Genomic DNA, 11,161 nt, shown 5'->3' on the forward strand with positions numbered 1-11,161 from the left:
AGAATTATTCATGATTTTATCGGTATTTTAAATAAATCTTTTGATAAATGTGTTTTACAATATTCTGTTAGGTGCTACAGTTATATCTAATTTAATGTCAGCAATACCTTTTTTAAGAGACTTTAAGTCTATAATTAATAATATTATATATTTACTGTTAACAGTTAAAATTTTATATGGGATGAAGATATAGTCCGAATTAAGTAATGAATTACCTATATAATTCTATAGGTAATAGATCAAGGACACCTACTATTAAATATAATAATTTACTTAATACTATCAAATTGACAAATGCTTCAGTTTTCGATAACATAGCTCCTGATCTTAGGCCATCTACAACTGCTACCTCGGTTTTTACCGCAACAGCTTCACCATCAGCAAGTACTGATTTTGCAGTTCCATTCTCGGGTTTCAATTTTTGCGTCGAACCAAACAATATTTTATCAAATCCAATGTTCTTTAAAGATTCCCAACATAACTTTGCACATTGGGAGGTTGCTATTGATACTTCAAACCTTGAATCAAACTGGAAGCCGTCTAATAATGGAGCTTTTCTTCCAGTTGTGTCTTCTGGCAATATTAAAGCTCCCATGTCTGGTATTTGCCAACATGTAAAATTGGGGGCAGGTCAAGAGTACACGATGTTCTCGAGTACACGATGTTCTCAACTATGTACCTCAGTACATCAGGTAGTGCTGAGATTGACAAAGATACTGTCAATCATCGTTTATGGATCTGAAACAGGCTTCAAATGAAACAAATGAAGTTAACATTCTGCGCATGAACAAGAATGCGCTTGAAGCAGATGATGTCAATCAGTTATTGCTGTTTAATGTCACTTTTACTGCCTTTGAAGATGACGGTGATACGATAGCATATATACGTACGTTGCCGCGACAACGTCTTAAATTCAACTAACTAGTTTAGGGCATTTCAGCCATCGTTGATATTACTCTCTTGTCACTCAGCGTTGGTGCAAACGATGGAAAAAGCGATCCATGTTCCCTTTGGTGGGATGCCAGATATGGTTAGTTTCATTGTTTACCGTCGCAATGAGTGCAAGTTTTGACTCGAAATAGCTGTACCTAAAACTTTTATAAAAATGTGAAAGTCTTGTCTTATACGTCCTAACCTGCAGAGGACTCTGAAGCTCCACTGTCATCCCTCTTCATCATCTAATACAGAAAATATCTACCGTTAGATGATGAACTTGTAGTGCTATTGTAGCATTGATTGCTGTACCCAGTGCAACAGATCATGATGCAGGCCCAAATCGCAGCTCACACAGCGATTATGTTCCCATGAAGGGACGGTTCCAGTGTTTAAACTCTAAAACGTAAATGACGTTGAATGGCGTTCACCGTTCTAGAAAGCCGTTTCAAGGCTCCGATCCCTTTGCGGCGCTGTCCGAGCGAATTGATAGGCTCAAACGCTCTGACAGGTACGGCGCCCGTGATTACAGTTAAATGAGATTAACGCGTCAGTTTTAGTGTATTTAAAGGGTGCAGGCCCACAGTCACCCAACTACAAAGAACAGTACCAATCATAATGTCGTTTATCAGCTCATTCGTTTCCGGTAACCAAGACAAGGAAGGCGAGAGTGGACTTACTTCATCGTTGGGAGGACTCGCATCTAAAGTAGAGTCATCTCTTGCCTCCGCAGGCTCTAGTACTGCATCGGCTGGTGCTGAAGCTACCGAGGGAGCTCAAAAGGCAGCGTCAGCTACCGCTGGATATGTCAAGACTGGCATTAATATGGCCGAGAAGCAGTTCAACATTGCTGCGAACGATGCCCGTGATACAAAAATTGCAAACGTGGTTGCTGACCAGATTGACAAATATACCAGCCAGAAGAAAGAATAAAAAAGTAAATTGTCAGTAAGCTGCTACGTTATTTCAAGCTACGAAGTTTTGTGACATCATGGTTTTTGTTAAAATGCCGATGGATTTCTCCTTATCTGCTACTATAGTAAACTACGTGTATTTTATAATTAGAAATCTGACTCAATTCAAGTATTTGCAAGTAATTTAATCTGTTTAAGCCCAGACCAGAGGACATTCTTTATGTTAAAAAAAATTGAACAGTGAGCAACCGGATTTCGGCAAAAACGTGATACAAAAACACGTCGACGTCGTCTCTAAATTATAGTCCGTGTAACAATTTAAATAGACCGTGTTCATCAAAATAAACAAGTGATATTTGCCTCTAATATTGTCGCTAGATGCTCAAAAAAAAACCCTTTCCATAAAGCTGAAATATGCTCATTTAACCTAACCCGCAGAATTCGAGCTTTATTCCCACAGTGCGGCTCGCATTTGGACCTCCAAAGTTTGTCGTTCTTATACCGCCTAGTTAGATACGAGGAACCAAACACGAGAGGATTTTTTGCAGAATGCGCTTACGGATGATCCGATGATATAGTTTAGCGTAAATTATTGTAAACAAGTTTAAACCAGATCAATGCTGAAGATATAGGTGAGTAGGAACATAGGAAAGTCGGAAAAATTGAAATTTAGAATCCATATAAACTGTTTACTTATTAGAACTCAGGCAAATTTTAGTTAGATTTCATTATGCAGTGATTACTACCTTTTATATTGTGCAATAACGATTGGAAATAGTTCAACAGTTTCGCATTTAAAATGTCTGTAGGCGAACATTAGAGCGCGGTCTATGTTTACTCAAGACTGAGAACTTTGGAAGTGTGCATTTCCACAACTTGAATTCATGGCTTAATCAGAATCAGTAAAATGAGTTTTATTTACTACGACCTTTTTATTTTAAAATAATTTTGAGGCGCCTCTTATTTTCGTACAAATTTCACTGAAGGCATTGTTACTAACACAATAATTTACTTTCTGCCCTGCTGTTGTCCAAACTGAGAATCAATATGGCCAGAAGCAAAGTTGGAGGCCTTTTCGTCGGCAGCTCTCTCGGTCTTGGACTGGTTTCTCTGGTCCATTCCCATGGCGCCTTCAGCTTTGTCGACACCCTGCTGGACGTACTGGCGCGATCCAGATTTGTTGGACGCATCGGTAGTCTGCGAGCCACTCTTCTGGTTTCCACTTCCTCCCATAGTTCTGCGTGATTCGGCCATGATTGATGTAGTTGGTATTCAAATAGACAATGTTGTCAATGATTTCTACATATAGAGGCGGAGACCCGATATTTATATTCATCTGGTCTTAGAATGATCTCATATGTACAACCACGACCTCCATTCACGTGAGCTCAAGTAACATTGCTCTGGCTAATTATATTAGAGAGCCATCAACGTGATCGCCAAAATGAATGTACTGTCAGCTGTTACCGACTCCACTTTTCTAAGGAAGTACGCTTATGAGCCACTTTAGGAGAATTGAGCATTATCGACAACGTTGAATTTGGTTATATGCTACCAATATGCTTTACAATTGGTCAACCACCTCGACGCGCGAAGAAAGTGACGTCACTATATCAATTTGCAATAAGCATCACTGTGAGGTCAGACTACATTTATAGCAGAAAAAGCTGCCGAGCAAACTTATTTTGTTCGTGCACAATTGTGACTCGCAATAACGGGATTGCAAAAAATAGCTTACTCTGTAACAATGAAGTTGAAAATCTCAGTGGTCACAACGCGGAACTACCCGACATGGGTAAATTTAGAGTGATTGCTTCACTTAGTATATGATTCCGAATAATCTCAAAGTGTCAATTTACAAGAGATTACTAAGTACTGTACAAAATACCAAACGCCAATTGCATAACATGTTGCCTTCCCATTCACTGATCTATTCTTCCATTGTCATGTCATCCTTTTCTTTAGGGGGTCCACATGGCTGCACCATTTTCTACAAATATTAATAAAAAAAGTATGTGAAGCTCGCGTAAAAACTGCCTACCTCAATGAATTGGACTCGAACACGTTCTTGCGGTTCATTCAAAGCCACCGCGAAGTGCTGCATCATTGCAGGATGACCAATGTAAGATGCATACGTATCTCGGTGTATGTTTGAAAGCCATTCACTAAAGTTTTTGTCAGTACTGAATCCATCTGAAATGTCAACCAGCTTACTGCTTGGTAGTGTCTGGGTGTCCAACACCAATAAATCGAGACTGCAGTTGCTCTAATTGTTGTTGAGCTCGTAACTTATCAGCCTAGAGAAATTAGTCGGGCGAAATTAGCTTAGTCAAACTACTTACCATAGTGATTGTGGGATATCCAAAGCAAATACACAACATTTCCGTGAAAATGCAATTCTTGCGATGACGAAAGCGAGGGTCTTGTACTAATGTCATAGAAGACGTCGAAACGACTTGCTCAATCGCTTCATATTGTAAAATAGCGCTTCGCTTTCACAGCATGCTTCGATGCAACATCAAAAGACCTAAGACTAAATTTGGAAGTGCCTATAAAGTTGTAAATTGAATTGAATATCTAGACCCTGAACCCTGAAAGGCGCAGTTTCTGGTCTCTGATCATCATAGTTAGAACTGAACCAGAGAATATTACGAACAAAACGAGAGTTTACTGGTCAAATATGTTACTACACACCAGAGATATTGTGGCGGTTGTAAAACACGTAGTTTGTGTTAAATCTGCACTGTAGAAATAGGATTAAATGTGCTCGAACCCTACTAACAGGTCATCATCAGCTAACTGGCATCACCAAACATGCCATTTGCAACCTTCCAGACAGGTACAAAGCTGTTCTATACGACAGCAGGTTCAGATTCATCTCCTGCTGTAGTTTTTGTTCACGGACTAGGATCGTCTCATAACTACTACTACAACCTTGTAGATGCCCTCGCGCCAACTCACTAACACATTTTGCTGGACACACCTGGCAGTGGTCAGTCGTTTTCCGCCGATAACCTTGACTTTACTGCAGAGACTCTGGTTGAAGATATTGCCAATTTGATGGAATATTTGTCGGTCTCGTCTGCTATTGTGGTAGGACACTAAAGTGGACGGCTTACTGGCAACCTTACTAGCGCTCGAACATCCCGATTTAGTCAATGGCTTAGTTCTTTTAGGTCCAGTCCATCCATCGAAAGCGCTGTCACATAGATTTATTACGCGTGTCAAAGAAATAGAGGAGGCCGGTTCACTGGAAATCATATACGATACCGTGCCAAAGGCTGCGTTGGGACGCAAATCAACACCGACCATGCGCTCGTTTGTGCGCGAGTTGATTTCAAGACAAAGTATGGCTGTATATAATGCAACTTGTAATGTCATTGCAACATCCCCATCTCTGGACTTTACAAAATTGAGCACTAGGAAACCGACCATCTTGCTGCAAGGAAATGACGATTTCGCCTCTCCGTTTGAAGGATGTGCGGAAATTCTTGCAAATGGACTTCAAGCAGAGGTAATTGGACTGGACAGTGTAAGTCATTGGCATGCTATTGAGGTTCCAGACACAGTTATCGATGCTATTGTGGAAGTTGGCAATAGAGTTGAACACTAGTAGATATGAAAAGCTTTGGAACTCATCAATTGCGGATTAGGGTATAGCTGACGTCGATCTCTCATAAAATGAATCACAAATCAAAAATCTCAAAGTGCTAATTTTGTAGTTTAGTTTTGATACATAGGTCGCATTAATAGACTTCGACATGACGGCATATCCCGACGAGTACGTTGACGACAAAATCAAGAACTTTTTTGCCAACTTTTTCATCGTAAGCGATACGCCAACTGCGCACGACAAGTACACTGCGCAATATGACGAGAATGCGACGTTTATTGTAGGATCAAATATTGCGACTGGAGCTGCTGGTATGTTTTTTATTTTTACAAATTGCAAGGAATTATCTACTGACTGTTTCAGAAATTCTTGAAATGCGAAAAGGAATGTGGAATAATGTGGCCAAGCGACATCACGAGTTGATTCAAGTTTTCCCATTTCAGCCCAGCTTTGCAGAAGTAGGCGAGTACGCTCTTTATGGAACGGTTGAATATACGTTTTTTGACGATAGTGTTTCAAAGATCGATTGGATGTCACGAATGATGCTTGCGAGAGGTGTTGATGATGAACAACCAAAGATCACGTTCTACCAAGTCTATGCTAATACAGTGCCAATGAAATTATAAAAAGACGCTTTCAATGCATTCCGAAGTTAAAATGTACAAGTATGCATTGATCATTATGTTTAGTAAGAACTACTGCTAAGCATTACGCATGATAAATCCGCAAAGTGCATCAGGACACCTGAGCTCGCAGATTATTTAGTGGGAAATTATGGCCGTTCTGTAGCCTATTACGTTAATTTTGAGTCTCCATAACGTCGATTGATAACAATTTTGCAAATACATATACGAAATCCATGTTTTAATAGCCAATGTAAACAAATCAAAAACTTAAATAAAGAACACAACAATTTCAAACCCACTTCTCAAGCCACCTATCAACAAACTTAGAAATCAACCCGGCAGAAACAGGATCAGAAGAAGCCTTCATCGCTGGACTATTTGCCTCTGTAGTTTGAGTCTCAAACACAAGGCCTCGCCGACCAGGTCTGTCGTTATCATACTTCTCCTGAAAGAAATTCACAAGCTTTACAGTTGGGTTACGGATAGGGTCTTGATCACCTTCACGCAATAACTTGACCCATTCGCGCTGCTTGACAACACGGAAGTCGAGACCGGCTGCCTTGAGTGCTGGGAGAAGATCCTCAGTCCATCTGAACACATGGGGATTTGTAATATGATAGACCGTCTTGCTCGTATCATTAGGGATCTGACCAACCACACCCGACAGCTGAAGTGCGGCACTAGCGACCGTATCCACAGGCAGCCAGCTCGGCGTCTCATCTAATGCAGGCAAAGCTTTGAGTGTGAGGGCAGACCGTAGCATCAGTGGAATAGCCTCACTGTCGTTCCATACTCCATTCTTACTGTCTCCCACAATTTGACCAATACGGAGCACACGAGCGTGAATTCCACACGTTTCTGCCGCAGTTTGCACAATATGCTCAGTCACCAGTTTTGACCGTGCGTAGCCCATATTCTGTGCATTTTCAAACTTATCAATAGGTGCTTCTCTGATAACGGCTGGCAGCGGCGTTCCTGCTGCAGTGGAAATAGAGGAACAGAAAAAAAATTTGGCAGGCAAAACGGTTCTGACATTCAAACACAACTGAATGATGTTATGCGCACCGTTTATATGAAACTTCTCGAAGCTTCGTACACCGATATTGAAATTAACAGCCCACGCGGAGTGAATGACAGTAGTCAACGTGTTCATCAATTCGTCAATCACAGAATCAGGTAAACCAAGCGTAGGTAAGCTGAAATCACCAGGCAACGCACAAATCTTAGAAAGCAGGCTAGAGTCAAACTCAAGCATGCGAGACGACAAACTCTCAAGCACTCTTGCATACGCTTCCTCCGGATTACTAGCCCGAACAAGACAGTAAATCTTCGTGACATGAGCAAGTGGTAAAGATTGTGCCAAGATGTGCGCGCCCAAAGATCCGGTTGTACCCGTGATAATCTGTCAAGTTAGGTTTTGCCAAAATAGTAGAAAGAATTAGCTTACCAGAGTTTCTCCTTTGGGAGTAATAGAGCCAGCAACATGCGGCTTAAAGAAGGAGTACCTGGCATAAAGCTCGTGCATGATCTCAATGTCGTCGTCCTGCTGCACGTCTTCACCGGTCCTCAGACTGTGCAAATGCGCGGCCAAAGCTTTGCAGTTTGGTTGCTCAAATACCACGTTCTGACTGAGCGAAGCACCGTTTCCTCCAAGATCCAAGGTGCGCTTGAGCATACTCCATACTCTAATTGCTTGCAAGCTGTCCACACCAAACGCATAGAAGTCTGATGTGGCGTTGTCGAGCTTAACATCGAGTTTGTTGACAAACAAATCAAACAAGTAATTCTCCAATTCATCAAGCTGAAGAACAAGGTCACCTTCCTCATCGCCACCTTCAAACTTTTGAAATAAAGCATCAATCTCGTGGCTGAATTTGCTGTAAAAAGCAGCACGAATGACGGTACCTTTGTCTGTGCGAGGATAATCGATATCTGCTGGAAAAACCATAACCAAGTCGCGTACAATCTGAGAGAACCCTTCGGCGCGAGAATTTGCATCCGCAATAGCAGGCCAAACGGCATCAATAACTTCTTCAGGCGACAAATTGGCAGCACTCATAGACGGAATCAGTACAAGACCAGGAGCTGACTTTCCAACACCAACAACAATGCATTCGTGAACATTAGGGTCCTCGCGAATGCGGTGCTCAATTGGGATGGGCAAAACCTTCTCACCATTCATTAGTGTGACACGATCGTCAATGCGGCCAAGATACTTCCATGCATTCGGGATTGTTGGATGAGGCGAGAAAAGATCTTTGGTGCGAAACGAATTTGGTGGATTGTCAGAATTGGACACAACCTTTGATTTCCATCCATCAAGATTAACACACTCATAAATATTGCTTCCAGGGGAGGTCTCATCCATTAACAGATATGGCTTGACGGCATCGTTGACTCTAAGATAATTCCATGCTTTGTCACCATTAGGACGAAATGAAGTCATAAGCTGACCAGTTTCTGTAGACCCATAATGCCCAACCAAGTTAACACCATTGTCAACCAATCTATCTCCAAGATCATCCGGACAGCTAGAACCCCCAAATAGTACCAGCTTGCAATCACGCAAACATGCGATTCCTCTCTCAGTTTCACCCAACAGCTTCAAAGCATACGGCACTCCGTAGAAAATTTCAGGTTGAACAGCTTCCATAACAGCCGTCAAGTTGTGACTTGTAAGCGGCAGATTTGCGTTGAAAAAATAAATTTCTTTGTTTGCATATACCGCACGAAAAAAAGAAGAAATACCATGATTGTGATACAATGGCAACGTAATAAAAGCTTTCATCTCAAAGGACGACGCATAGTTGCTGAGCGCAGCCTTATTCGATTGAAAGATGGGCTTCGGTACACCTGTAGAACCGGAAGAATGAATAATAAACACTGTCTTTTCCAAATCCGCTGCAGACCGCAAAGGCCACTTCGACGGCTCCCCAGTACGCGAAACATATTGAGAACGAGTCAACAACGGAAGACTTGCAGGCGCAGTTGATTTGGCGACAACATCGCTGAAATGGTGAGCATGGATAACAATTTTGCAAGATGTTGCTGCAAGAAGTGAATCAATTGCATAGACAGACAATCTATTAGAAAGAAGCAAAACTGCGTAACCCAAACGAACAAGAGCGAAGACTGAAACAATATAATCGATGTCACTAGGAGCAAGCAACGCGACAACAGAAGGAGTAGCAGAATCAAGTGGAGCAGCTGCAGTAATTCCATTGCTGATGTACTTTCTTGCTGCTTCATCCGCAAACTCACTCAGCTGAGCTGCAGTATAATGAGTGTACTCAGTCAATGCATCTGCCGATGATGGATAAGCAAGAATAGGTATATTTGAAGATTGAGCACGAGAGCGAATAAGGTCGTCAACAGTGAAGAGAGGACGCTCTTCAATATGAGCAGAGTCAGGTTTGACTGCAGGCGTAGTATTCACCACACTCTCGACTAAAGCAGGCATTTCAGCGAAAGAGACGTTTTGTTATGCCAAGCAGATTTCACGAAGGAGATTCGCTGCTCTAAATAAACGCGCTCTGTTAATGATCCACGCAACACATCCATTTATTGCTTTTCCGAGGTTTCCACTACACCGTCCTGGGCATCTCCGTATATGGCAAGGGTGGGGAAAGACAGGCCAGAAAGGTCAGACAGGTCAGACAGGTAAGAAGATTAGACAAGTGCAGGCGATGTGCCATGTGCGGCTCACACATAATGCGGGGGAGGTTTCTGCTTTTCCGTGCACACCCCTGAAACGGATAAATCACCCCTGAGCGGAAAAGCATCCCACTTTAAACAAAAAATCGTTAGATTCATCCCGCATTGAAAAAGAACGGACAACAATAAAGGCTTTGGATTATAAGGAATGAACAAGTTGAACAAGTTGAAAAAAGAGAAACCCTGGGTTGCAAAAATCAGTTGAAAAAAATGGCTTTAAAGAGAACATTCAAACTAAGCTCAGGCTACGAAATCCCGGCTGTTGGCCTCGGTACTTGGGTATGATTTAGAATTTGATCAAATAATAAATATTGAAATTAATAATCAATAGCAATCAGAACCATTTGCAGTAGAAAAAGCAGTAGAATGTGCACTCAAAACTGGGTATAGACACATTGACGCTGCGGCAGCTTATGAAAATGAAACTGAAGTCGGTCGAGGAATCAAAGCCAGTGGAGTTCCTCGAGAGGAAATCTTTGTGACGTCTAAATTGTGGAATACTGGACATCGCCCAGAAGAAGTTGAGAAAGCGGTCAATAAAACACTTGCGGATCTTCAACTGGACTACCTTGACTTGTATCTAATTCATTGGCCAGTTGCTTTTGTGCCCAGTGATAAGCCATTTCCTACTGATCCAGTGACAGACGAATTTCTGCTTGATGACGTTAGTATTCTAACAACTTGGCGTGCATTTGAAAAATTAGTCGCCGACAAAAAAGTGCGATCAATTGGTGTCTCTAATTTCAACATTGCCAAATTGAAGGAGCTACTCCAAGAGGCCTCTATTCCACCTGCTGTTAACCAAGTTGAAGCGCATCCATATTTGCAACAAGTGGAGTTATTGCAGTTTTGCAAAGACCACAACATTGTGGTGACTGGCTATAGTCCACTTGGTAACAACATTTATAACATCCCTAGGGTTGTAGATGATGCGGTTGTGCTTGAAATTGCTTCTAGACTCGGACGTGACCCAGCTCAAGTCCTTGTATCGTGGGCAGTTCAGCGTGGTACTGTTGTTCTTCCCAAATCCGTCACTCCTGCACGCATCGTTTCTAATTTCCAAGACTTTATCCTGTCAGATGAAGACATGAAGAAAATTAACGCGCTGGAGAAGCATCAACGCATGAATTTCCCGGTTAGATGGGGGTACGACGTTTTTGGAGAAGTTGGACAAGAAGAGGTCACCAAAATTGCGAAGAAACTTGCACAAGATCGTGTCGCTGCTCGTAAATAGTTTAAATAGGCACAGTCAAATGACGAATCAATTTTAGTGAATTTTAGGGTTTAAATTAGTAAAATGTAAAATGTAGGCTGCTTACGTTAACCGGAAATAGTGGCATTGGGTTAGGGCAAGACTCCGC

General features: G+C 41.8%; 5 protein-coding genes across 5 annotated transcripts; 2 read left to right on the forward strand and 3 right to left on the reverse strand.

Moving 5' to 3' along the window:
• Positions 1–211: 211 nt before the first annotated feature.
• On the reverse strand, positions 212–595 carry V1512DRAFT_254514 (uncharacterized protein; the record flags this gene model as incomplete). The annotated part of the gene is made up of 1 exon (XM_066914776.1): positions 212–595. The coding sequence occupies one exon, from the start codon at positions 593–595 to the stop codon at positions 212–214; it is 384 nt and encodes a 127-aa protein (XP_066770169.1).
• Positions 596–3,777: 3,182 nt separating this feature from the next.
• On the reverse strand, positions 3,778–4,192 carry V1512DRAFT_249101 (splicing factor 3B, subunit 5; the record flags this gene model as incomplete). The annotated part of the gene is made up of 4 exons (XM_066914597.1): positions 3,778–3,837; positions 3,889–4,012; positions 4,062–4,144; positions 4,190–4,192. The coding sequence occupies 4 exons, from the start codon at positions 4,190–4,192 to the stop codon at positions 3,778–3,780; spliced, it is 270 nt and encodes an 89-aa protein (XP_066770170.1).
• A 1,346-nt stretch (positions 4,193–5,538) lies between these two features.
• Positions 5,539–6,384, forward strand: V1512DRAFT_265930 (uncharacterized protein). Its single transcript, XM_066916998.1, has 2 exons — positions 5,539–5,771; positions 5,824–6,384. The coding sequence occupies exons 1-2, from the start codon at positions 5,609–5,611 to the stop codon at positions 6,084–6,086; spliced, it is 426 nt and encodes a 141-aa protein (XP_066770171.1). The 5' UTR covers positions 5,539–5,608; the 3' UTR covers positions 6,087–6,384.
• On the reverse strand, positions 6,257–9,965 carry V1512DRAFT_48948 (uncharacterized protein). Its single transcript, XM_066918413.1, has 2 exons — positions 7,534–9,965; positions 6,257–7,488 (listed from the first exon to the last, which is right to left on the reverse strand). Exons 1-2 carry the CDS (start codon positions 9,544–9,546, stop codon positions 6,376–6,378), a joined length of 3,126 nt encoding a protein of 1,041 aa, XP_066770172.1. The 5' UTR covers positions 9,547–9,965; the 3' UTR covers positions 6,257–6,375.
• A 45-nt stretch (positions 9,966–10,010) lies between these two features.
• On the forward strand, positions 10,011–11,041 carry V1512DRAFT_280215 (aldo/keto reductase; the record flags this gene model as incomplete). Its single annotated transcript, XM_066917987.1, has 2 exons — positions 10,011–10,079; positions 10,132–11,041. The coding sequence occupies 2 exons, from the start codon at positions 10,011–10,013 to the stop codon at positions 11,032–11,034; spliced, it is 972 nt and encodes a 323-aa protein (XP_066770173.1). The 3' UTR covers positions 11,035–11,041.
• Positions 11,042–11,161: the final 120 nt, after the last annotated feature.

This window comes from Lipomyces arxii, assembly GCF_038497795.1.
Source record: "Lipomyces arxii strain Phaff 12-163 unplaced genomic scaffold V1512scaffold_16, whole genome shotgun sequence".
Classification (NCBI taxonomy): domain Eukaryota; kingdom Fungi; phylum Ascomycota; class Lipomycetes; order Lipomycetales; family Lipomycetaceae; genus Lipomyces; species Lipomyces arxii.

What these genes read in the sequence shown, in the direction of transcription:
- V1512DRAFT_265930 (XM_066916998.1), top strand. Translation starts at nt 5,609, where the DNA reads ATGACGGCATATCCCGACGAGTACGTTGACGACAAAATCAAGAACTTT. An exon ending in TATTGCGACTGGAGCTGCTG is followed by an intron (nt 5,772 to 5,823) that starts GTATGTTTTTTA and finishes TGACTGTTTCAG; the next exon opens with AAATTCTTGAAATGCGAAAA.
- V1512DRAFT_48948 (XM_066918413.1), bottom strand. Translation starts at nt 9,546, where the DNA reads ATGCCTGCTTTAGTCGAGAGTGTGGTGAATACTACGCCTGCAGTCAAA. An exon ending in CTCCCAAAGGAGAAACTCTG is followed by an intron (nt 7,489 to 7,533) that starts GTAAGCTAATTC and finishes CTAACTTGACAG; the next exon opens with ATTATCACGGGTACAACCGG.